This window comes from Amaranthus tricolor, chromosome 1 (assembly GCF_026212465.1).
Source record: "Amaranthus tricolor cultivar Red isolate AtriRed21 chromosome 1, ASM2621246v1, whole genome shotgun sequence".
Taxonomy (NCBI): Eukaryota; Viridiplantae; Streptophyta; class Magnoliopsida; order Caryophyllales; family Amaranthaceae; genus Amaranthus; species Amaranthus tricolor.
Genome location: NC_080047.1, coordinates 43,470,627 through 43,497,592, shown reverse-complemented (window position 1 = coordinate 43,497,592; position 26,966 = coordinate 43,470,627). Strand labels below are relative to the sequence as shown.

The following is a 26,966-nucleotide window of genomic DNA, read 5'->3' as shown; positions in this document are numbered from 1 at the left end:
TTTCACCCGACAAACCAGGATATCCGAATCCGGATAATTTAAACCATTATATTTCGATAATGGCTGGCAAACTAAAACAAAATCGCAACCGTCGGTTGAATCGAATCGACGGTATTTAAACTATGATGGTTTGAAAAGGAGGGAATAATTATAAACCGTACGATCCAATCCCTTTTCATTTATAAACCTTGAGAAGGAATTGATATTTTTCTCACTCTCTCACTCTCTCACTCTCACTCGCTCACTCTTTCTCTCTCCTCTCATTTCGTTACTATTCGCTTGATATTCAGTCAGGTATCGATCAACATTTTCAACAATATTTTAGGTTTTTGTCTTTGTTTGCAGTAATTTTGATTTTGTTTCTGAATTTGCGTTGATTCTGTAAGTTTTTCTGTTTCTGATTTTTTTATTCTTTGATTGATGAATGATTTTACAGGATTTTATTGTGAATTATGAGTTTAAGTGGTTGTTTATAGTTGGTTTGTGATTTAGAGTTATGTCTACTGATTTTGAGTTGATTTTATTTTTGGAAATGATGATATAACGCTTTTGCGATTACAACTTCGTCGTAATTGTAGTGAGTTGGTATGAAAAACTGGTTGATTTGTGCTTTGGAATTGAGATGTGATGTTGAGTTGAATTTGGTTGGTAATGGTGAGCAATGGAATTTGCGATTATGATTTTCGTTAGATCTGATGGTTTGAACGATTTTGATTGTACTGGATTTGAAGATACGCAGTTATTTTGGATTAGATCTATGTAGTTTCAGTCAGGTTTTGCATTTTGCAAATTAGCTCGCTGGTCTAGGTCACGTGGACCAATTTTGAAACATTTCATGTCTTGGTTGAATATAAGAGTTGAGAGATGCCAACTCAAATAAATATGTTGGGATCTGCTGATTGATTTTGGTGAAGTTGTTTGATCTAATGAAATGACTACCGTTTTAAGCAATGGAAGCTTGTGCTACATAACCAGAAATTTACTGATATGCGGTGAACTTTGTCTAACAACTTAGGTAGTTCTTGTTGCAATTTGGAAAAAGTATGTTGCTGCCTAGTGCCTTGCCACCGTATACAATAATCAATAACATATTGTTGTCAAATTGTTGTCTGGTTAACTATGTTGCCCGGGGCATAAGCTACTGGTTAATGGATCTTACATTTTAAACCTTTTGATGAGAAATGTTTAAGTGTGTCGAAAATTGAGATACGTATGAATTGGAAATGTTGAATACTTCTGCTATCCAATTGCTACATTTGCTATAAAAAAACTCGCGTTGAAGATGTGCGAATTCAATAGTACATAGGAGTACTTACAAGGATGCTTGTTACATAATTCTACTGCTTTAATTCGATTAACAGTAAAACATTGCAGCATCTAATACCATTTACTATGCCTGATTTCTCGGATATTACGTCTGCACCTTACTTTCTATGCATAACATGTCTTATTAGCTTTTACTATTCTTGATTCTACTGTGTAAATTATGAATGGATACATAATTACTAGGAAAGTATGCCATACATAATTATACTTTCTAAATTTGTGTGCACATGTTTAATAAGAACTTATGAATGCTTGTCTTACTTTTATTATGCTTGATTTGACTGTTTAAGTCTATATCAGCTGTAATTACTAGGAATTTACCTGGTAATTATATATTTATATGGCTAGAACGGTAGAACCTTTTTGAATATCCTTGATTGGGTTGATTTGCTTCTTTATTTTAGTTTAAGTAGTTAATTTTGTAACTACTAACTAGTATGGGCTTACATTAGTTTGCTTTCTGGATGGTTGGAAGTCGGAACTTTAACTAATCCAAGTTTTAATGATCCAAGTTTTAATTTAGGGAAAATGAGAGAAATCCTTCATGTCCAGGGTGGTCAGTGTGGTAACCAGATTGGATCTAAATTTTGGGAGGTTGTATGTGACGAGCATGGCATTGACCCCACTGGAAGATATGTTGGTACATCAGACTTGCAATTGGAGCGTGTCAATGTCTACTACAATGAGGCTTCATGTGGAAGATTTGTTCCTCGTGCTGTGCTGATGGATCTTGAGCCTGGTACCATGGATGCTGTCAGAACTGGTCCATATGGTCAGATCTTTCGCCCCGACAACTTTGTTTTCGGGCAGTCTGGTGCTGGTAACAATTGGGCCAAGGGTCATTACACTGAAGGTGCTGAGCTTATTGACTCAGTTCTCGATGTTGTGAGGAAGGAAGCTGAGAACTGTGACTGTTTGCAAGGTATACTATGATAACTCTTGCTTACCATTGCGAGATTGTACACCCTAATACTTGAATGTCTACACGTCCAAGATTTATATTGTTTGGTTGTGATTTGGCTCATCATGCTTCTACTTCCATTTGCAATGCAGGATTCCAAGTGTGCCACTCTTTGGGTGGAGGAACAGGTTCTGGTATGGGTACTTTGTTGATTTCCAAGATCAGGGAGGAGTATCCCGATAGGATGATGCTTACCTTTTCAGTTTTTCCATCACCTAAGGTTTCAGACACCGTGGTTGAGCCATACAATGCTACCCTCTCTGTTCACCAACTTGTTGAGAATGCAGATGAGTGTATGGTGTTGGACAATGAAGCACTTTATGACATTTGTTTCAGGACTCTGAAGCTCACCACACCCAGCTGTGAGTATTGTTTTTTTCTTTAATCACAATGCCTTTCTAGAGATATTGTTAGTATTATTTGTTCAACTATATTAGTATTTGGCTGTCTTTGGTAAATTTAGCATAGTGCACTAGTGTCCCCCTTCTATCATTAATGATACTATCATAACAACCAAGTGCACATACCACCAAATATCTTCCACATTGTGGACTTTTGGTTATGTTTGTTTAGCCCGAGACTGAGAGTAACTGTGGCTGCCAAATCTCTTCTACATTGTGCCAAGCTGATTAACACTTTTTCTGCTATGCTTCCTGTGAAATGATTACTAGTGCGTGATATTTGACATTGAAAAATCACAGTCGCACATGCAATGCTGACTTGTCTTGTGCTTCTAAATGAATTTTTGATTTCTTTTACAGATAAAAAATATATCATTTGTGATGCTCTACTGTGGTGGCGTCAATTTTTGAGTAAGCCACTGATTTATTTGTTATTTGGATGCAGTTGGTGATCTTAACCATTTGATCTCTGCCACCATGAGTGGTGTCACTTGCTGCCTCCGATTTCCTGGTCAATTGAACTCTGACCTTCGCAAGCTTGCCGTGAACTTGATCCCTTTCCCCCGTCTCCACTTTTTCATGGTTGGGTTTGCCCCCTTGACTTCACGTGGATCCCAGCAGTACCGTGCCCTAACTGTCCCTGAGCTCACCCAACAAATGTGGGATGCTAAAAACATGATGTGTGCTGCTGACCCCAGGCATGGACGGTACCTCACTGCCTCAGCCATGTTTCGAGGCAAGATGTCCACCAAGGAGGTAGATGAGCAGATGATCAACGTCCAGAACAAGAACTCATCCTACTTTGTTGAGTGGATCCCCAACAATGTGAAGTCAAGTGTTTGTGACATCCCACCCCGTGGTTTGAGCATGGCCTCAACCTTCATCGGTAACTCAACTTCCATCCAAGAAATGTTCAGGAGGGTGAGTGAGCAATTCACAGCTATGTTTAGGAGGAAGGCTTTCTTGCATTGGTACACTGGTGAAGGTATGGATGAGATGGAGTTCACCGAGGCTGAGAGCAACATGAATGATCTTGTATCGGAATACCAGCAGTACCAGGACGCCACTGCTGATGATGAAGGTGAGTATGAAGATGAGGTGTCTGATCAAGAAGAGGTTTAAGAATGAGAGCTTTTTAGCAAGTCTGCTTGGATAAATTCGCAACCTCGTGTAAGTTTGTGTGTTTACTATCAGATGATTTGTATGTATAATGTGGAAAAGAAGGGGGATATGTGATAAGCTGTGGAAAGTATTTGGTCATATTATGTCTTACTAGCTTTGTTATTTCTGGTATGTAGTCATATTTGATATTATTACATGGTTTGATGTTGCTATGTCCAATTTACTTTCTGGGAGTAGTTTGTTTTAATGGCCTTTAGGTTATATGTTGTGTTGTAGAAGTATATGCCCCTAAATGAGTAATCTTTTTGGTTGTTAATTATGTATTTGTTTCACATTTGTTTCACATTTAAGACGTTCATCATATCGTAAAACAAATCATATTTGATATGGGTTGAATAGGCCAAATAAATTAATTGAAACATTTAATTTTGTAATTAATATACTCACTTTTAATTTTTAATGTATAACGCATATGTTAAAGTTAATGATTTAAATATTAAAATAAAACACTTATTGTTTAAATTTTAAAGTCCTTTGTGTGGGCTTGTCTCACTCTCATACCAAGAGAAGAGTAAAAATTGTTAGTACGGAATGTTTGGACAATATTTTGGGCTTTTAGCAGAAATGCGTGGAGATATGGGCTTCAAGATGGTAAATATTTGGAACAGAAATTCTTTGATCCTGATTCTTGTCTCCTTTTTGTCGTGTAATGAATTTCCAGAAATTCTTGTTTCATCGTGAGAGATGTCTTATAATTGGGTTAAATAACTTAATAATAGAAAATTTTAGTTAAATGGCTTCTTGTTTTTAGATCGTCTCATCCTGAAACGGTCTCATGCAAGATGGGCTGATAAATCTCAGCTCGTCTTGTATGAAACTGTTTCACCATAGGATGTATTAATATTATTAGTTCATTTTTTTAGTTGATCACTTTAAAATTCTAAGTGATCACTTAAATAGATTAAATGTGAATGAGCCAACCCAATAAAAATAATTTCACAAAATCTTGTATGCGACGGTCTCATCGTGAGACGTGTTTCATACTTAGGTTAAATAACCCAATAATAAAAACTTTTAACTTGTGCACATCTTGTTTTAAGGGTCGTCTCACTGGGAGACAGTCTCACACAAAAATAACTCTAATAATTTATCTAAAATTATCTCATTTAAGAATTTCTGAATAAAGTTTGTACATCAGTTATACGCCATCAAGCTTAGATAGTTAGATATCATTGTTTATGACTTTTGAGGATTTTTTTTTCCTAATTATACTAACTCTGGTTCAAATTAGCAAGGTTAATCTTCTTGGGGCTTTTAGCATATGTGATGGGCCAATAAGTATTAGGATAAGGAGATTTAGAAGTGGAACGGACTATTACGTGGGTGCCTAGGTACAAGGCACGAGGGACATGATATAAGGGCTACTCGAACCGACAAAACACAACTTTTATCGTTAAATCTTATTTTAAGAAATTCTTATACAATAACATAAATTTATATAAAGAGTTTATTGAAAAGAGTATTTTAATATTTAGGGGCGGTTTGGTTCGCACAAGGGAATCGGAATGGAATCAGGAAAGGGAATGAAGGAGAAAGAAATGGATTCCCCTAATTTAGCCTAGTTGTTTGGTTGTGTTCAGGAAACGGAATGAACTGCTGAATGATTCCCTTTGTGACTGTTTGGTTCAAGCTAAGGAATCAAAATTTGATTTTTTAAATTCTTTTATATTTTCTCCAAAAATAAGTAGTTGTTATATGATAAACTTGAAAAAATTATTTTTTGAAAAAACATAACTCTAAATAATAACAACGTAGCTCGATTAATTACATATAATGACTTGTTTGTAGATCAAAATACATACGAAAAGTGTTCTAGTCCTTTTCAAAATCATTCATGGAACCACAACATTAGATCTAAGCATTACTATTTCCTCCAAGAAGACTCTTAACATAATCACTTTTCAAAGCGTCGGGACACTTTGAAAATATGAGGAGCTTGTTTGGTTGTGAGGTTAGAATGTTAGCCACTTCAAAAACTTGGTTAGGAGTTACACCTTCTAAATTAAAAGATAGTAGTTCCTCTAACACTTTCTCAGTCTGTTCAACTACTTTTTGCTCACGATCATCAGTGCGGGCTATCACATTTGCCATAGTTGAAAGATGAACATTCATGTCTTTCATGAATGCTTGTAAGCTAGCCAACTCATTAGAACTACCTTCACCAGCATTTCCTCTCTTACTTCTTTTATTAGAAGTTTTTTCAGTTTTAATTTTTTTAGCAGGAGGAGAAGTAACAGTTTGAGTGGCATTACCACTAGCATCAATTCCCTCATCATCACTTGAATCAAGTGTAACTTGTGGAGGGGCAACGTTTTGCAAATTCTGTATTGCTTCAACATAATCTTCAGCTGGTTTTCCGGTAGCGTAATCCTTGCCGTAAACATTCATTAGTTCATGAAAGTGCGGAAATGAAACTCCAAACAGGTTTTTGCAATTCGGATGATTCTGAACCAAACATTCAAATGTACAACATCATCAAAAAATCTCAAACATAATTGAACCATACTGTTCAAAGTAAACAATGTCAAATGTACAAAGGTTGGCATACCTTGCAATACTCGTCATAAACAGCCCGATCTACAGAAATCATTTTTTTTTCATCATCCCAGACGAATCCACTTGTATTTAACATTTGAGAAATAGCCCTAAACTTGGCTACAAGTGTCTTAAGTCGAGAATCAATGTGTGGCAGAGCCTTCAAACCACAACCAGGAAGAGCCTTACCTATGAGCTCCTCTAAGCGAACCATGTAGCCGCTTCTAAATCCATTTTCACACCTCCAGTGAGGATCAACAGCTAACTCTGACAAGGCTTCCACAAGAGCCTTATCTTCTTGGGCAGTCCAAAATCGTTTGTTTTTTCCCCTTCCACCTCCACTAGCACTACTTTCATCCATCCTCTATAACATTCAATACAAATAAACAAAATTGAACTATACTGATCATAGTAAACAAAATTGCATGTATATAAAAATGGAATGAACCAACAAATATTCAATACAAGAAATAAACATACAAGTCTGAAAATCAAATACAAGAAATGGAGGTTTTAAATAAAAATGAATAACATCACAAAGTAAGTCTGCGTTGTCTAGCCCTCCAATCATTGAACATATGTTGGGCCATTGTATTTCGGAAATTCGTCCATGGATCGGTTACAGCAATGGAGGTTATGTACTCCACATCATCTTCCTCATTAACATCACCATCATTATCATCACCATCATTATCATCACTATCATTTTCCTCAAACAAGTCCTCATCATCAAATTCTGCAAGCATGTATCTCTTTACCAAATTATGTAATAAAGCACAAGCAAGTACAATTCGACCATGTGTTTGTAAACTAAACCAAGAAGGACTTCTAAGAATCCCCCATCTTCCCTTGAGTAATCCAAAGCATCTCTCAATCACATTTCTAGCTTTTGCATGCCTTAAGTTGAAATATTCTTCGGCGGTTTGGGGTTGTCGGGGGCCATTATTCCATTCTCTAAGATGATAAAGATGCCCTCTATAGGGTGCAAGGAATCCTTCTCCATTAGTATATCCTCCATCACATAGATAATAACAACCTTGACAAATTAAAAAAAAAATATTACTCTCTTACTAAGTTAATCTCAAATAAAATCTAGTACGTCAATCAAATTACCTTTTGGAACTTTCAACCCATTAGGCCTAGAAATAGCATCTCGAAGAATCCGACCATCGTGTGCCGACCCCTCCCAACCAGGTAAGACATATATAAATTCCATCTCGGGTGAACATACTCCTAATACATTCATAGCAAGGGTACCTTTTCTAGTCCGATATTTGGATCGCTCATCACAAGGAACATTCACTAGAATCATTGTACCATCAAGGGCACCTAATGAATTCTACAAAACAAACAATATCACTTTACAATATGTAATAGTATCTCCATTTTATCTCAAATTAAAGTGTTGGTTTTTATTTACCTTGAAATATTTCCATCTTTCATCGTTGCAATCCTCTTGTATTGGTGTTGGTTTCTTAAGAAGAATATCATGTAACTTTAAGATTGCTAACAAACAAGCATGAAATTGTCTACTAATAGTTTCACCACTTCTATAAAAATGTGCACCCATCATTCTATTTTTCTTATGGTGAGCTAATGTGTATAAGAAACCCGCAACCATCTCTTCCAAACATGTGTTTCTTGTTTCATTTAATCCACCAATATCTCTAACCATCTCTAAAAGAACACCAAATGTGTATCGATTTATACGAAGATAGTTCCTACACAAAGTGTCACTTTCTCTAATCATTCTATTCAAGTTGTGCAATCTCATTTTTCTCCTAGTTTTTTTATCAAGCTTAACATAATGGGAATCGTATATAGTTTTTCTCATCGAGTACAACATCAAATGTAGCAACACAACACAATTAATCATAGTAATTATGAACCGAATACAATCCCAATTTCTCTTCCTTTTCAAAGAAGTACCAATGCTAGCCATTTTCTGTACAAATGAACATCAATAAGAACATCAAAGAATTACCAAGCACCTTGTTTCCATGTATTCTTGAAAACCAAACAAACAAACAAACAATGATACATAATCAAGTTTCTAAAATCCCAATTTTTAATCATACTAAAACAACATCAATAATCCCAATTTCTAAAATCCCAAGTTTCTAAAACAACATCAATTTGGATATCAACAATCAACAAGATTCAACAATCAACAGCAACACGATATAGTTAATGATACAGCAACAAGATTCATCAATTTAATCATACACCAATACTGCTTCAACAATCAACACCATACAAGATTCAAACATCAATTTAAATGGGAAATCAACAAGCATCAACAAGCATCAACACAGTGAACTCAAATTTGGTTTCAACAGCAACAAGATTCAAGCAACTGAAAACGAAGATTCAACTTTTAATGGAACAATACTGTTAATGAAAACGAAGATTCAAGCAACAAGATTCAAGCAACTGAAAACGAAGATTCAACTGTTAATGGAACAACACTGTTAATGAAAACGAAGAATCAAGCAACAAGATTCAAGCAACAGCATCAATAGCTAAATCTAAAACGAACGATTTCAACAGCATCAACAACATCAATGGAACTCAAATGGGAAAACGAACGAAGGAGCAGAAAACGAAATCTAAAACCTAAAATTGGAGATTCCGTTAATGGAGAAAGAAGAAAAAGCAACAAAAAAGCAAACGAAAACAGCAGCAGAAATCTAAAAAAGGAGAAAGAAGAAAAAGGAAGACTCACCTGTTAATGGAGATTCCGTTAATGGAGGCGCAGCAGCAGCAGCAAGGAGGCGCGAGGAGGGAGGCGCGAGGAAGGAGGCAGCAGCAGCAGTAGGGAGGCGAGGAAGGAAGCAGGAGCTGAATGGGGAAGGGAATGGAATGGGAAAGTGGAGGGGGAGGTGGGGAATGGGGATTACGTGATTTAGGTTAACCAAAACCTAAAATTGGGTAAACGGAATGATTCAAAATGCGAACCAAACAACATCAAAGGGAATGGGGTATTTTCATTCCCTTTCCCTTTCCTTAATACCCCCAACCAAACGCCCCCTTAAAGTATCATTTTTAATATTTAAATAACATTATAAATATTAAACAATTAAATCTAAAAGTTAGTATTTGAAGTATATAGGTGGATATATAATTATTTAGTTGGACTGTATAGCCTAATATAAAACCGTATCACAATGAGACTGAGGTTTTGTGCCTCATTTTACCTGATAAGTACGTCACGATAATATGTAAAATACTTTTTTGTGAAAAATAATTTTCTTTAAAAATTACTTTTTAATGGAAAATAATTTCATTTTTCATGAAAAACTATCAGTCTAGGAGAAAAATGTAGGGAGTTAAAATAGGAGTGTGAAAGAAAATTAATATCTTTGAATTTTTGAGAAAAGCTTTTTAAAAATGATGGCTAGAGAGGAAAATTTTATAAGGGAAATACTCTTGAACATTTTATTTTAATGTATAATATTTTAAAAAGAAAAGTAGAAACTTAATAAGACGAGAAAAGTACAAAGAACCAAAATAATATAGTGATGATAACACTTAATTGGTTGTGGGCCACTTCGATCTACTTGAATTTACGTATTTCAAAATATTACTTATGAATTTTTGATATATTGAATTTAGTTAAATAAAATTAAATGCTAAATTTAAATAAAAATGAATGATAAAAATTTCACTTCAATATGCTAATATATTTTCCAAAATACCATTCAAATGATGCCATGTCGACCGACCCGAATCATGAATAGTTAGTGTCCAATCAAGACAAAAAGGGGGCCCAATCGTAGTGGTATGCATCAATTGGGCCCACATGCTAAATAATCGATGTCGAGCGACAGATTTCTCGTGGTACTTGCAATTGGATGTAAACGTAACAAAGCATTTCCATTTCACAATTGGATGTAAAGGTAACAAAGCATTTCCATTTCACAGTGAGAGATGGTTTTATATTATTTTTATTAAATTAGTTTAATATATATATTTATTATTTTAAAGTGATTATTTATAATTTTAAAGTGATTATTTACAGTTTTAAAGTGATCATGTTTTATAGTTTTAGAGTGATCACTTATAATCTTAATGTGATAACTTACAATCTTAAAGTGATTAATTAGAGAAATTAGCTAATTATATGAGTTCGTCTCATAATACTGTCTCATACAAGATTTGAGGTTTCGACAAGTCTTGTGTAAAACAGTTTCACCATGAGATGTACCTATATAAAAACCCATCAATTTAATATTATAAGCGTTTAATTTAAGATTACAAATGATCACTTTAAAACTGTAAGTAATCACTTTAAGGTTGGAATTTACTACTTTAAAATCATAAATATATACTTTAAAATTATAAGTAATCGTTTTTAAACTATAAATATATATTGAGTCAGCCTAAAAAAGACAGTCAGATCGTTTTTTGTTTGACACACTCGCATCATTACATTTCCATGATGTTAAAATTATGAACATTATGGCCAAAATGGTTAGATTTAGTCCATACAATTTCTATAAAGAATGAGGGAAAATAAAGTTTGGACCACAAACCTTGTGATATTATTATGACCACCAATAGCTTATTATTTTTCTTGTTCATGAATCATATGAAAACTTGAATAATATTTTCCATTTTCCAATTGACATGTATAGTTGTTTGATTTGGATGAATTTACCAATTTATTCATAGTTTTGAGTAATTTGAGAAGTGCGACATCTATGAATAACTACAACATAATGGTGTGACCTTTTTCTTTTGGTAGGTAAAGTAGGGACAACTTAAAAAGGAAGAAATATTATTGCTAGTTTTGTTCACCTTAGCTTAATCCAATAACATTTATTAAAAAATAAATTAAATTTAGTAGTAAGTTTTAGTAATGCAAACAATAAATTACAGTATAAATGAGTGAAAATATCTATTCGAAAACTTAGTAGTTTAAGAGTATTTAGTCGTGTATGTAATAGTTTTTAGAACATTACAACTTTGAGGACATTAAATTTTAAAAAATGATTATGAAGAAATTAAATTTAAAAAATTGTAGTATATTTTTTAATTATAATTGCGCATGATAATTAGCGACAATTTTGACAATCCAAGTGTCCTTTTGACGTTTGCATATGAAGACATTAAATTCAAAAAAAAAATGTTATATTTTTTAATTATAATTTCATATTAGATTTTTTTTCTATTTATTTATATACGGTTAGCCACGAAAAGCAAAATGCATTTGATGAGGTCTGAAAAATGAATAGTGTATTAAAAATGTTGAATGTAAAATAGTTTGTTGGGGTTTTTGGACAGCAAGTATGGTGAATGGTGAATGGTGAATGGTGAATGGTGAATGTGTGGGTCAAGTGTGGGCAGCCCGACTACAACAGAATGCGTAAACATTCATTGAATGCTTTCAACTTTCAAGCAAAAAAAAAATGACCAACGCTATTTTTGACATTATATGCTTTATGTTCTTAGGCCGTTTCGGATTGATATGAAGTATGTAGGTAGACTTGCTAAGTTTTAATTTTTGAAATTTAGTTAAAATTGGATCAGAAATTATTAGTGCGTGGGTTATAACTTAAAAGTTTTAATCTGTGATTGAAGATAACATAAAAAATTATCAAGAAATTAGGTCAAATGACTTAAATCCAATCCAAACTTAAATTTGACCGTTTTTACTCGTTTTTAGTTACACATTAGCATTTTTAATTTTACGTCAACATTTTTAGCTCTATGTCTTCATTCTTAGCAGGATTCACTGCAAAACCAAATTATTGTAACATATACTTTTACAAAAATAATGATACGGAAAAAAAAGTAAAAGTCAATGACCTGTTGGGTTGATCCAAATACGTCCCTAACCTGTTAGAATTTGATCCGAAATTGATCCCACTCAAAATTGATACGATCGAAAAAAGACCTGACTCGAAACCTGCTTGACTAAACGTTTTGACAGGTATGTGTATAAGATATATGATTGTACATAACCTTTAAAATGTAGAGATTTTGAATATTAGGAACAATTTATAATAGTTTTTTTTTATCGTGATAAGGTTAAAAAATTATCTACCGACTACAGTCTTTAATCACTAGGTCAACTTATGATATACTAACTTCCATTCTATAATATTTGTACTAATTCGACTTGGTACATGTATTAAGGAAATAATTAATTGATAACAATTATTATTGTTATCCTTAAATAATGACAAAAGTGTAAGAATTTAATAAGGTATGAAGTACAAAATAAGCGGGGTAAATAGGACAATTTATAAATTACTTTACAAAAAAGTATATGGTAATATAACAAGTGTTGTCAAATAATTGGTCAAACCAGTCAATAATATAGTCATTTATCAAATATGACCAACATCTTATACTACAATAACCTCTCTTTTTCTTCTTTTATTTGATATAGTTAGGTTTAGACCTTTAAAAGAGTGATTTTTATAACTCCCTTCTATTCTTTTTATTTGTTCATTTTAAGTTTTACACTTTGATTCTTTAAGTATATATTGAAGACAAAATATGTTCATGTGATATCTTGCTAGATTCGTCTTGATTCAAAGAATTTTAGTATAATTTTACTATTGTTTATTGTGCGTGCTTAGAGATAATGAGACTTTAAATGTACTTTAAAATGCGTGTAAAAAGTAAAGTGGACAAACATAAAAAAACGGATAAACTAAAAAAAATCCTTTACAAAGGATTTGAGACTTTAGTTAGTACACTAGTCAGTGAGAAAGAAAGTTCCTTTTCACTCCTCACATCTGAATTATTAAACTAATACTCTCTCCTATTCATCTTAAGTGTTTCATTTACTTTATGCACTCTATCCAATGCACTTATTCAATCCTTAATAAATCGAGTTATGTATAATTAAAAATTATAAAAAGTTGATATTAATAATCTTTACATCAAAACGAATCAAATAAGATCCCACATGACTATGTTTTAACTTATAGATTAATAATAAAATGCAATTTAAAAGTGATAAATGAACAGTGTCTCAAAAATAAATGGGACACCTAAGCTGAATAGGAGGGAGTATTTTATATTGCATCATTCATTTTATATCATTTTTTATATGAAATTAAATTATTTTGTTTTAAACTCATTTATATAAATTTTCTATTAATATCGTTGATGCAATTTAATTTTTATTTTGTTTAATATCATATTTACTATATAAAGGATAAAATATTATAACTGTCGCACTCTGTTTAATCACTATATTTGTTTTGGTGCAATCCCATTGATATGAAAGTCATTCTACTTATTTTATATTTTTTACCATTATTTCAATTATTTTATATACACCTCTTTTTACTTTTATTTTAATATTAATTTGACTTTCTTAACCTTCTAAATTTTTGCCCAATTATTTTTGCTACTAATGGTAAAAGTGGAATATTCCTTGTAGGGAGGCATTTAGATTCTACTATTCTACTGATTAACTCATTTGACACCGTTAATGTGCACGTGCACTAAACTTACTTAGCCAATCATGTGGGTCCCTTACAGCTTACGTGGAATAGTGTATACAAAAATAAAACATACTACGATCCCTCTCAATTACTTTTCTCTATTAGTTATTCTAGGATTTTGACACATATTTTTTTTAAAAAAATTAAATGTCAAAATCCCCCAAATTAAAACTTTATTAAGCAATAATTGTCATTAGATTAAGTAATAGACACTTCATTACATTTTTAGTAATGGAGAGGATCCTAACTCAGATAGAACACACCAAATTTAATACTCCCTTCATTCCAATAAAAATGTCCTATTTACTTATTCGCGTTGTTCACCTATTAATCTTAATTTTTATTTTATTTATAATCAATAAATTAAACATAGTCAAGTGATATCTTATTTGATTCACCTCAATGCAAAGATTATTAATATCCACTTTTTATAATATTTCATTATCTATAATAACAGATATTAAGCATTTAATAAATGCATTAAATAGCATAAAAAAGTAAATAAGACATGTTCAGTGGAATAAAGTTAGTATAATAGTGGTAGCCTAGTGGGGGAGGAACTATGCTGAGTCAATAATGTCAACTGATAGCATTTAAGTTATGTTGCAACCATATGTCTAGAGATAGTAATTTATGTGTTAGTTAAGTTAATATGAGTTTTGATATGTGACAACATTAATCCTAATTTAAACCTTATTAACCATATTTTTTTTGAATATATATTAACGATATTATTTGATTTTGTTCTAAATTTACCACCGGATAATAATGCTTCCTATAGTCGAGTGTCAAAATTGTGAGATAAAATAATTTTGCATTAGATAGTATGAAACCAAAATTATTTCAAGTGATAAACACAAGTAATTTGCAATAAAGTTTGATACTAAAAGACGTTAAAATTATAAGAAAATTTTAATGATGTAAGAGCTTAATTTTTTGGTCTCCACCTATTTAAGCGTTTTCATTTTTTGATATTTAAGGGAAATTTAAGTGATGAAAAACATTAATTTTTAAGAATAGGTTTAAAATGGATTTAGTTTCTAATATTTTTTTGTGTAAATCTTTTTTTAATCTTTTATTTATAGGTCTATATACTACTCACTCTCCATTCCAATTATTAATACTTTCTAACTGACACATTAAATTTAATATTTAGATTAAATGAATTGAAAATAAGAAATAATGATTTCAATTTAATGAGTAGTCTTATAAAAATACCATATCTAATATTTTTTGAAAATTAAAATATTTTATTAAGATCCAAAAACCAAAGATTTTAATCTAATATTATATATGCAATTAAATTGACTTTTTTTGTGTGTCAATCATCAATGAAGAATAATATATTATGTTTTACAAAATTACTTCCTAATTAATACTTCAACAAAATGACATGATATTATTTCATTATGTTTTAATATGGAGTATTATTTTGCGATTGATTTTTAAGTTTGCAAGATCATTTAAATGAATCAATAATATTAAAAAATAATTTGTAAATAACACAATATTGCTACATAAAAGATCATGCTAAGATTATTCTCACATCTTTTTCTCCAATTTTAATTTGGAGAATATTTACAAATGCTTTGTCATAATTTTTAATAATATTAATATTCTTTGAATAATACTCTAGAAAAAGTGGGCCATGGAGTTGCCTATAATTTGTGGTCATATGCTTAGATAACACATTGAACACGAATTTCTTTTAGGAGTATACATACGCTAACAGTATTCAGGTTCTTGCATTTCAAGATTTGTGTGAAGGTTCTCATCATCTAAATAAAATAAAGAAAGAAAAAACAAAAGAAAAAGCCTTTTGTTTCAATTTGTTCTTTCCTTTTATTTTTTAAGCATATCCTAATGTTATATGACGATGGTCGGTTAGGGCCTAAAAAATAAGGGGCTCTAAATATTAAATGGTGCTATTCATGCCCGATTCTAAACAACATTTTTTAAGTGATTTGCTTGTAAATTTTTTTTTTATGTTTGAAGTAATTTTAAAATATAATGTTATAATACAATTTATCTTTTGATATAATAAAGGACCCTATTTTAAAGATATCGTAAAAATATATAAAGCCTTCAAAATTTTTGCTCCGTCCCTACATATAACTTTAATTATTAATTTCTAAAAATAACAAAAAGTTATATATATATATATATATATATATATATATATATATATATATATATATATATATATATATATATGAAAAATTCTCAACCTTTGATTATATACGAAGATATGGAAGTCAAGGTATACCCTTGAATACACATTGTACGCAACATGATACTATGTCCAACCATGTATTGTCTCCTCGCAAGTATGAAAAGGTGGCAACTAGCTAATTTAGTATTTTTTTTTTATTTCTTAATAAAGTCTCAATATATAGTCAATTTAATATGTTTTTTTATGAAATTATTTTAAAAAGTAAGTAATTAGCTTATAATATGACTAGTATAGCTAGAGTATACTTTGTTTTAAATATCGATTGGTGATATCTTATATGGATATTTATTTTTCTATGTATTTCTCAAAAATTGTAGTCAAATTTTTCTCTTCTTAAAGTAAAATATTTTAAATGAGAAGAACATTAGAGAATGGATGGAATATTCTGATTTTCAAGAGGAAAGCTGAAACATTCATTGAAATGTACAAAGCATCGATCCATCAATATGTAAATGCTACTCCTTTGATTTTTCTATTCTTCTCATTTACTTTAACACAATTTTCAAAGTAATTTTTAAACCGTAATATTTCAAGATAGACATCATAAAATATCATCAAAAATGCATGAAAAAACTACTATACGAAAAGGAATATAACGATATCTCGCGTGCATATATATTTTATCTTTTATATAATATTTCTCATAAAGCTTATCAGTGTTATTTGATCCTTTAAAAATTATGAATCTCATTAATATAAATAGTACTGTCAATTCTATTAAAGCTCATTTAATTTTAGTGTAACTTAATTAATTAATATTTAAAGTAATGGGATGTAATTAATTTGTTGAGAAGTGAGGGGTGATTGAAAAAAATAGGGTGATAATGATAGTGTTGAAATTAGTAATAGACTGACTAACATATAAGATTAATGGGCTATTCTTTTAATTTTAATACCAATTTGGTATAAGATGAAATCTATTAGATTTGTGAGCAGTTAATTCTCCTCTTATGTAGAACTTGTTGTATACAAGTATAATAACGAATTTATCAGATAGGTCAAAGTGTAATTGTTGTTTGGGACCCGCCTAATGGTAGATAAAAAAACAATTAGAAGTGGATTAGTATTATATGTTGCTTAAGCAATTAGCTTGAGATGAGAGTAGGTGTCTACCAACAACACTTGTTCGCATTACTTGATTAATATTGATGGAAATTAGATTATACTTTTCTTTGCTTTGCATTTTGTTAATAATCTCTAATAATAATAATAATTAATTTGCTTCTCTTTAAAGTTGTCTGTTACCTCCTAACTATTCAAAATAGCTCACATTCTTGGCATCTTTAGCATGCTTTTTTTGCATTTCCAGCTCATAGATAACTGAATTTTCCTAATTTTTTGTTGCATTTATTGTTTGTTTATTTATTTATCTCTTTAAAAAATATTTTATAACAAGTTTTTTATTTTTCATTTTTTGGTTATATTATACTCCTACATAGTAATATTTAATCTTTAATAAGTTTTTCAGCTCAAGTCTCGTATAAGAGGTCGAAAATTTAAGGGTTGAAAATTCAGAATTGTTACACTCACTCTTGATCTTACCCGTTTTAAAGTTTCACTCTTTAGCCCTTCAACAAAAAAAATATATATAATTTTTTTCAATTGATATATTATTTGATTTGATAGATTTCAAAACCATAAAGAAATAAATAAAACGTACTAACCAAATAATAAGAATAAATATGATCAATTTATGATTAAATAAAATTGTTGGCTCAATGTAGGCCTGTTAAACAAATCAGGTCGGGTTGGGTTGGGTTCGGGTTCGAGTTATATATAAATAAGTCAGAAAACCCTTGACCTAAACCGAACCCATTAGTTAATAGGGTCTAAAATCACAATCTTGACCCGACCTGCAACAGATCAAGTTGACCTGATTTCAACCCACTTAACCCATTTGTAATTTTTTTGTTTTCGTTTTAAGCTTTTTAACATTGATTAAATCTATTTTTTAGGCTTTAATTTTAACTTTATGTTTTTTGTTCTTTATTTTGTATTTACTATGAAAAATAAGAAAATATTAAATGAACTAAGTTTGGCTTATACTTATTGATTTAACTCGAAATTAACACATTTAATTAAATGGGTTATACAGGTTTTTTTCATGTTTAAAGTTTTTACCTGAACCTAATTCATTTAATACACAGATCATGTCGGGTCGACCCATTTAATTAATTGGGTCAAAAGTCTGAACCTAAACCTACTTATTTCGGATTAGGTTCAAGTCGGGTTAGCGGGTCGGGTCAACCTTTGCCAGCCCTAGCTCAATGGCACAGTTTTTCCCGGTGATAATGGATGTGTTTCTGCTAAGAAACTGTCGAATTTATAAAGGGGACTTTAAGAAAGAAGTATTTCCGTATTAAAGGAAGTGAGATGATCTGACCTCCGTGAGTGGTGTACCTGCAACCACAAAGAAAGACTAAACTGGGGGCTAATGTCCCGGAAAAGCCCTCCGATGCTTAAGTCAGATCGAAAAATGTAAGTAGTAAGTGTAAGTATGAGTATGAGAGAGTAGAATTGTGTAACCCTTATTTCTGTAGAAGGATGATATATTTATAAGAGTCTATGTATGGAAGTTGTAACTGCCCGTTGGTTATCTATGTAGTGCTTCCTTATGGAGAATATGATTATGGAAGTGACGTAGTGACGACGGTTATCTTGAGATGGTAGACGGTTATCTATGGAAGTGTGTTAGTTGAAGTGAAAGTGGGAAACTGTTGTATGATGTTCTAATTATGTGACTTTGACTGTTATTGACTTTAAGGGTCGACATTGATTTGTAATCTTGACCCATTGACCCATTAACCAAAGGTATTTTAATAATGTTAAATATTTGAGATTTAATCCCAAAATGAAAATAATTAAATTATGATAGTCATGATCATAATTCAATATATTGTCAAGTAACTTTACAAGATAAATAACATTAAATTTTCATCTATCATTTTCACTATTTACGATCATTAATAGATTTCCAATAATATATATATATATATATATATATATATATATATATATATATATATATATATATATATATATATATATATATATATATATATATATATATATATATATATATATATATATATCCAAAAACTCATAATTGTAAAAGTAACTATAAGTTATACAGAAAGGTAACTATGAAATATTTTTTAAAATATTCTTAATTTATAACATAATATTTTTTTTTGTATATATAGTAACCAAACAAAATCAAACAAAAATCCTTCTTACCCTTCTCATTTTAAAATTCTTCTTATTTGATCCTATATATATATATATATATATATATATATATATATATATATATATATATATATATATATATATATATATATATATATTATTAAGTTAGGTCATTTTCAAATTTGTACTTGTAGCCCTAATATTACAACTCCAAATAATATTAGGGTCCTTGAGAGACAATAAGAACCACCTAGGTAAAGGCATTTAAAAGATTACAAAAAAAGGAAGGGTTCTTTGAAAAAAAATGAATGAAAGAGTACAAAAATGTTTATTCTAATTTATTTTCAATTAAGTTCCAATAAATTTTATTTTAAACCCAAATCATTTATTTTCAATTAAGAAGTTGTGTTTATTAATTATTATAATCAAATCCTAATTTTTTAACAAAATAGTAAATTTATTTATTTTTGGTTCTATTGAATGTCCATTTTGTAGATTTTACTAAATTACATTTCCTTTTCTGAGTTTGACCCAACACCTTTAAATTATCATTCACACACTTATATTTTCACTCCATCAATACATTTTTTCCATTTTTATATTCTTTTTTTTTTTTTTTGTTTTGCACCAGAAAAATGTTACAAAACCCACATGACAAGAGCACTATATAATGTATATTGAATTAAAAGTTTTTTGGATGTTGTACAGCAAATCCAAAGTGACAGGGTGAAAATAGATTAGCCAAAACTCCAAAAAAAAAAATTAAAAAAAAAAGTGGAGATTTTTTTTAGAATGATATACTCCTATAAAGAACTTGGCAAGCTGCATAGAATGCTTTTTTTTTTTTTTTTTTTTTTGGTTTTATTTCCCTTTGCACAAATATATAAGGTAACATATGTACTTCATTTTTGGTTACATATCTATGTGAGCTTAATGAAGATGCACATTAGTTTTTGTGCACAATTTAGATCAAAGAAACTGTACCAAACAGTCACTAAAACATAGCAAGTTATATCAGCACTCTTAGTTCAAATGTCTGCTAAAGCAACTGCTCAAGAGAGAATGTTTCCCGGAGAGTTGGAGACCTCATTCCCCTAGATTATGGGTACTGAATACCCATTTGAAGGATTCATCCGATCCAACACTCGATTATCAGCACGAAGCTCAAACTTCCGCTAAAGTACACTTGCTATCGGAAATATGTCAGCCATGGTGAAGCGAAAAATTGGGGCTCATGGATTATTATCTCCTTCCATTCGCCCAATTCCTGTTGTTGTTACCGAATTTGGCAAATGGGTTAGGTCTCGAAAGCCCTTGCTTCGGAAGGTCTTGTATCTCCATCACTTGTATAGTCCTCTGCCTCTTTGCTGTTTACAACAGGAAAAACATGTCAATTTACGCACACAACTTTAAACTAGGTAGGTATTGCCGTATTGGGTGTATAAAAATACCATTCTCGGCTTGTTGATACCGCTCTTGAAGTTTCCTTTTTGTGGCTTCTAGTTTATCTTGTACGGTATTGTCGCCTGAAGATCGTATCTTCTGATAAAACAAGCACACCGAAACACAATTCAGCTCTACATAGTCAAGTAAATTTATCCGAGTTTAAATGGTATAAAATTCAAAATTGTTATACCTCAGGTTGAGGAGGCGGTCTCCTTTGATCCGAGGGCTTCCCGAGTTTCAGCTGCAACTTAGATTCTTTTACCATTTTCAGCTCACCATTAGGCTTTGCAGGTCTACCAGGGCCAGATTGTGTGTTTACGGGTTTGATTGGCTTCGGAAGGGGCTCTTGCCTTCTTCCTTGCTGCACCTTGTTATCCTTTGCGAGGGGAATCGCCTGTTTTAGAGGTTCTTCCCTTCGCTTTGGAGGGTCTTGTTTAACCGTAGAGGGCCTCCTTCCAACTTCCCGAACATCCTGGTTCTTGTTGAATTCCCCACAGTTTCGAGGATCTGAAAAAACATTTCCCCGGTCATCATTATCATGATTTTTGTAAGTGGGGAATCCAAAAAAAGAACCCAAAACCATAATCTATATAAAGATAGCCTAAAGGAAAGGAAGTTTGACTCACTTCCATCATCATCCATGCCATCAAAGAACTTCATATCGCACACGACATCCAAAATAACAAGATGTGTCAGTTCCGTAAGATGATCGATCACAAAGAATGACAGATATAATACTCTTAGTGAAGTACCTGTGAAAAGTCCATAGTTTGTGTCGAGAAAAACGCTCCTTCATCCATAGGAGGAGAAGGAAGCCCTTCTTCTTCATCAACTGTGGATGGGTTAGCGGAATCAGGGGTACCTCCTTCTACAAAAACAACGGGATAAGATAAATCAATACGTAAAAGAAGAGTCGTGACACAAGACACAAAAGAATATCTCGAAATATCATATACTCTAGCTTCTATCACATAAAATAAAAGAGCGATGACAAAGGAACAGCCCGAATGATACCTGCTGCGGCAAGCTCTTGCGTGGCTTTCACCCACTCGTCAACGATGATCTTCCACCCACTGCCAACACAATTTTATGGAATTGTAACACTATTAGCAAAGGTATATTGGGTGCAAAGGAAAATATTACAAACATCACATTATGCATCAATTTCATGATTGCGTCCACACCCAAAGGCGAATCCAAAATACAACAGTATAGGATACGCCGAACACTCATCTCTTTATGTGTATAGAACTAGAGGTGTTCATTCGGGTCAGGTGTTTCAGGTCGGTTCGAAATCGGGTTTATGTCCAAATTGATTCTTACAATATTTTAATCATGTTGACGTCGGGTTTAGTTGGGTTCGGCTCCAAGGTCTGTTTCGAACGCCTCTTACAATCAAACCAAACATTGTTTTGTATTGTTACACAATTCAATATCAATGGTATTTTTAATCGAATGATCTAGGCCTAAATTCCCCCTTGTCCACAACAAAGACAATATCAAAAAACTAAAATTAAAATAACCATAGAGTTAAATAAAGTACAAAGAGTTCTAAAGTCAAACATGAAGCCACCATATAGCACTCTAGCCCACTAATTTCATGTCATCTTCATCCTTCATATAATTAAATAGACAAAAGATGGGTCTACTAATCCATTTTCAACATACTTTTAACAAACATGCCAATATCCAAAACAAAGCAACACCACTTAATACAGATCAATGTAGTGGCAACAGTATTAACCAATATGTTAAGCTCTGAGACAAAAACAGCACTATTCATCATTCCTCCACAATAGCAAGAACTCAGAAGACACTAATGTGCTAAGCGTAAGGTATCATACTCTATTAATCCCCGAGCAAGATGACGAATCTCCTTCGAGTTGTGTCTCCTAATCCGGTTAACCGCCTTCCCAATCTCCGTCATCTGAAATCGACACAATCTCGATGAGAACATTCAAACACAAGCAAAATTTAAGTAACATAATTGAAGAACAACCAATTGATCATGATCAGCAAAGGAATTAAATTCAAACCTTTAAGATATCAACAGTCAAAGCCATCAATTGTAGCCTCCTTAAGGACTCAAACAACACTGAATCAGACTGCCAAAAGATTCAAATGACAAGAACTAGATGTTAGAAACTCAACCTAAAAATCAAAACCCATGTCAAATTTCTCATCAAATAGCTAAATTGGCCATCAAAACACTCAATTGCCCATAAAAACAATATTCTCTTTCTAAATTCGGGTTAGGCTAGAGAATCCGTATAGGCAATAGGCAATTGAAAGAGGGAATTAATCTTCCTTAACGCTTGCTCGACCATTAGGCTAATCCAGTCTCACGTGATTCGCTAATCTCCTCGGAATCATAAAAACGGTCAGTTTTGGGCTATTCTTGGGGGCAAATTTGAGCGAATTGTGAATTTTAAAAGCAAATTATCTAGCGAATCATGTTCGCTAACCCATGATTCTCATAGAAACAATATTTCAAAACACAAAAATCTAGGGATTATAGAAAAACCAACCTCATCTTGACTATTAAGAAGTATATCTTTGATCCTAAAAACCTCTTCAATAACCCCATTAGTTTCTTCAATGGCATCAGTTAAAGCCTCAGCATCACCATAACTAAAATTACTTTCATGATTTAACATCACATCATCACCAGCATCAACTTGATCATAATCATCCCTAGTTGTACTATTAACCTTACTTCCTTTACTTCCATCACCACCATTAAGATGATCATCATCATCAACATCATCATTAAATTGATCAACCCCTTTAATAACAACTTTGACATCATCATCATTAATATTATCAATCTCAGAAACAGCCAACTCAACTCGTTCACACCCTAAACACCGAGTCAATTTACATGTGAAAAGCAACTCAGCGATTCTTTCCCTCCTAACTCGGAACTCTTTTGGACAATCTGATGATGCCACCATTATTGCGTGCTCAATAATATCAAATATATCAGAGTTTTTCGCGTTTCTAAAAAAGTCTCTCCAATTATCAAGCCCATGACCACCTGATTTTGAGGTCATTTTTGATTAAACTCTCACAAACCCAGATCCTAAAAACTTGTTTTAATCAAAACCCAGTAGTTAAAATCTCAAAATTCTTATTTCTGAATTAATTTTCAAGGAAATTAAAAAGCTGGAAAAATGCGTAAAAAAAATCAGAGAATTTATTCGATCAAATCAGAATCTGAATAGAATAGAATAGAATAGAATAGAATAAACTCGATGGATTTCTGAATGGGAAATGAAATGACGAAATCCCAGAAAAACCCACTTTTAACGCAAGAAAATCAAATAAAAATATAAAAATCCTCACAAAATCCCAACTTTATTTGTGAATATGGAGGATTGAAGTGACTTTCAAGGGATTAACAAAATAATTTCCAGAAAAATAAAAATCGGACAGGTGAACAACAAATGTAAGCAACAAACAACCCCAGAAATTTATTTTTTTTTAAAAAAAAACTACAAAACTTTAATTACTATGATTAAGTTTGTAATATACCCAGTTTCAGAACAGAAAAAAAAGATTGGGTTTTCTTTTTCTGTAAGAAAATTTTCACTGAGTTTTGTAAGAGTTGAATAAGAAATGTGATTAAAAAGGTGGAGGATTTGATAGAGAAGAGGAAAATGATAGGAAGTGAGGAAGAGAGAAGGGTACAAATTAGAGAAAATAAACTAATTGGGAATTGAGAATTTTAGAAATGGAATTGGCCCATTTCTTTTGACTTGATCCTTTCTCTCTCTACAAAGACTGTATGCTCTATTCTTTGCTATAATAATTTATGAGAAAAAATAGGAATTTTTTAAGGGGATTTGTTAGGATTATTATTATTGAGGAAAAAAGGAAAGTATAGAGAGAGAAGATCTAGAGAGAGAGAAAGATATAGGGAAAGAAATTAGGAACAATCAACCCTATGTAAAAAACATACACAATGAGTGTTAGAAGAAGGAAAGTTTGGGAGAAAGGGAGAGGGAAGAATGGACTAATTTTGTTACAAATTTTGGAAATATTTTTATGGATTAAAATGCTATATTATTGAATTAGGGTGGAGGTGAAGGATAAAAGGATTAGGATGGATACTCCATCCATCTATCATTGATCACTCAATCCTTCTTTCGATTTTGAGTTTGAGTTCGAGTTCGAGTTCTTGGAGTTTGCTGTATTGATTATGGTGTTTTAACGATACGATAATAGATTTCTGACATTTTAAAGAGTGATTTTTTTGTAGTTTTTTCGGTTTGATTGTTTCAATTTTAAAAAAGATGTGCAAATCAATAAATTGGCTTAGCAGTTGAGACTTGAGTAAATAGTGAGAGCGCAAAATATAACAGAAATTTAAATTGGATGATACTTAACTTTTTTAGATTTACGCAGATGTTATAAGTTTTAATAGGAATTTCGAGTGTTTTGGATCAGTAATACTATAACTGATTTTCGTGGGAGTTATTTAGGTTTCTCATTTCTTATCAAATTAAGATAGTGATAAATGGGGTATTTAGTAGTCAGTATTTAATGTTGGGAATGATAATAAAAAATAAAAAAGTAGAGTAGTTTTAGTGGAAAAAACGCTAGGCAAATTTAATTTTCATACTTGTTCTACTACTCTCATTTTGTTTTCTTTACAAAAGTCATTTCAATGTATTATCATTTTAAGATGTGGTATTAGATGATTATGAAAGATTGTGAAAAAAAAAATACTCTTTTATGATCAACTTTTTCATTACCATGAGAATAAAATGGTACATTTAATTAAACAATTATACTACAGATGATTCACATTACTAGTTTACCACCATTTAATATCAACAAGTAAACAAATCATAACTATTTGATTTATTATTTTAAATTAAATAAATGTTGGAGTAGATAAGCAAATACTACGTACTATTAGTATTGAAGAATGAAGATATAACCCATCCAAATGCTATGAATTATGAATATCACCATTAATGTTAATTACCTTACATTTTTAATTTGCAAATAATTTTTTAAATTTCGATGATGAATATAAATCTCTCTCCGTATTTGGATCAATTTCAATAATATTCCAATCGAATCATATTTATTATAAGCCATTTATGCAATTATGACAAATAAATTTCAAAACATTAGTGTAAGTGTTTTATTTGATACAATTATTTATTAGGATATTAATTGACTACTCTTACGGAATAAAAGAAAAGATTGACTAAAATATTTTGTTTAATCTCGATGGAAGTAAGTTTAATTTAATATGATGAATAAGTTATAATACATAAATTTAAATAACAATGAACTAATAATTTAAAAGCCAATGAAAAAAATTACTAACTTTTTTCTTATATAAAAATGAGTAAATTTTTTATTATTTGACATTAACGTATGAACAAGTCAAATATCAAACTCAAACGAACAAGTTGATCCACATGCAAGTAATTTACCAAATAAGACCTTTGATTCATCAAATTATTTAGGAAATGAATTTTTTCATACGAAATTCTTTCTTTCTAGACTCATGGTAGAGAAAAAATACACAAGAAGTTTTAGGCCTTATACGTTTACGTATTTAGAAATTTTAATACTTATATAAAACCAATCTAACTAACCTAAAGCAAAAGCCATAAAAAAAATAATATAAAAATAATATCAACTAATATTTAAGACACTTTAAATGTTAATTCAAAGAACCCTATAAAATCAACCACATTACATAAGGCTAAAAATCACCCTCGATTTTTAGTAAGAAAAGTTAATTATTTAGGTATGACGCTTTCTCACGAAAAAATTTTTATATATTTCAAGCACATTGCCCTATTTAAGGTTTTTAAAACAAATTTAATATGTCATTTACTCATCTTGTATAATCAATCCAACTTTAAAAATAAATACAATAATACAAAAAAAAAATTGAACACAAATTTTAATTTTGATTCAGTTTCAAACATCTAATTTAAAACCAAACCGATATTAACTAGTCTCTTGAGAGACCGTCTCTTTAAGAGACGTATCTCAAGCCGTGTCCATTAAAGAGTGATGTCTACTTACCGTATTCTTAATGTCTGTTTACATTATATTTAATGCTTACTTATCGTATTTTAATATCTACTTTTAATATTTTAAATATTCACTTATATAATTTTTAATACCTACTTATATATTTACTTATATATTTTAAAAAATATATAACGAACCCGTCAAAGAAGAATTTGTGAACC

At 31.2% G+C, this 26,966-nt stretch overlaps 4 protein-coding genes across 5 annotated transcripts; 1 reads left to right on the top strand and 3 right to left on the bottom strand.

Moving 5' to 3' along the window:
* Positions 1-115: 115 nt before the first annotated feature.
* Positions 116-4,071, top strand: LOC130827709 (tubulin beta-5 chain). 2 transcript variants are annotated; one of them, XM_057693544.1, is made up of 4 exons: positions 116-294; positions 1,839-2,248; positions 2,380-2,649; positions 3,134-4,071. In XM_057693544.1, exons 2-4 carry the CDS (start codon positions 1,855-1,857, stop codon positions 3,808-3,810), a joined length of 1,341 nt encoding a protein of 446 aa, XP_057549527.1. In that variant the 5' UTR covers positions 116-294; positions 1,839-1,854; the 3' UTR covers positions 3,811-4,071. The 2 variants fall into 2 exon arrangements, with proteins under 2 accessions (XP_057549527.1, XP_057549519.1); XM_057693536.1 differs by having other exon boundaries at positions 180-294; positions 1,850-2,248.
* A 1,285-nt stretch (positions 4,072-5,356) lies between these two features.
* Positions 5,357-6,776, bottom strand: LOC130827726 (uncharacterized). The gene is made up of 2 exons (XM_057693568.1): positions 6,419-6,776; positions 5,357-6,315 (listed from the first exon to the last, which is right to left on the bottom strand). The coding sequence occupies exons 1-2, from the start codon at positions 6,764-6,766 to the stop codon at positions 5,725-5,727; spliced, it is 939 nt and encodes a 312-aa protein (XP_057549551.1). The 5' UTR covers positions 6,767-6,776; the 3' UTR covers positions 5,357-5,724.
* Positions 6,777-6,808: 32 nt separating this feature from the next.
* LOC130827718 (protein ANTAGONIST OF LIKE HETEROCHROMATIN PROTEIN 1-like) lies at positions 6,809-9,431 on the bottom strand. The gene is made up of 4 exons (XM_057693557.1): positions 9,131-9,431; positions 7,826-8,350; positions 7,519-7,744; positions 6,809-7,441 (listed from the first exon to the last, which is right to left on the bottom strand). The coding sequence occupies exons 2-4, from the start codon at positions 8,345-8,347 to the stop codon at positions 6,939-6,941; spliced, it is 1,251 nt and encodes a 416-aa protein (XP_057549540.1). The 5' UTR covers positions 8,348-8,350; positions 9,131-9,431; the 3' UTR covers positions 6,809-6,938.
* Positions 9,432-20,128: 10,697 nt separating this feature from the next.
* On the bottom strand, positions 20,129-24,760 carry LOC130827701 (probable mediator of RNA polymerase II transcription subunit 26b). The gene is made up of 9 exons (XM_057693524.1): positions 23,268-24,760; positions 22,776-22,844; positions 22,584-22,666; positions 21,754-21,812; positions 21,492-21,607; positions 21,366-21,393; positions 20,930-21,246; positions 20,745-20,835; positions 20,129-20,660 (listed from the first exon to the last, which is right to left on the bottom strand). The coding sequence occupies exons 1-9, from the start codon at positions 23,790-23,792 to the stop codon at positions 20,536-20,538; spliced, it is 1,413 nt and encodes a 470-aa protein (XP_057549507.1). The 5' UTR covers positions 23,793-24,760; the 3' UTR covers positions 20,129-20,535.
* Positions 24,761-26,966: the final 2,206 nt, after the last annotated feature.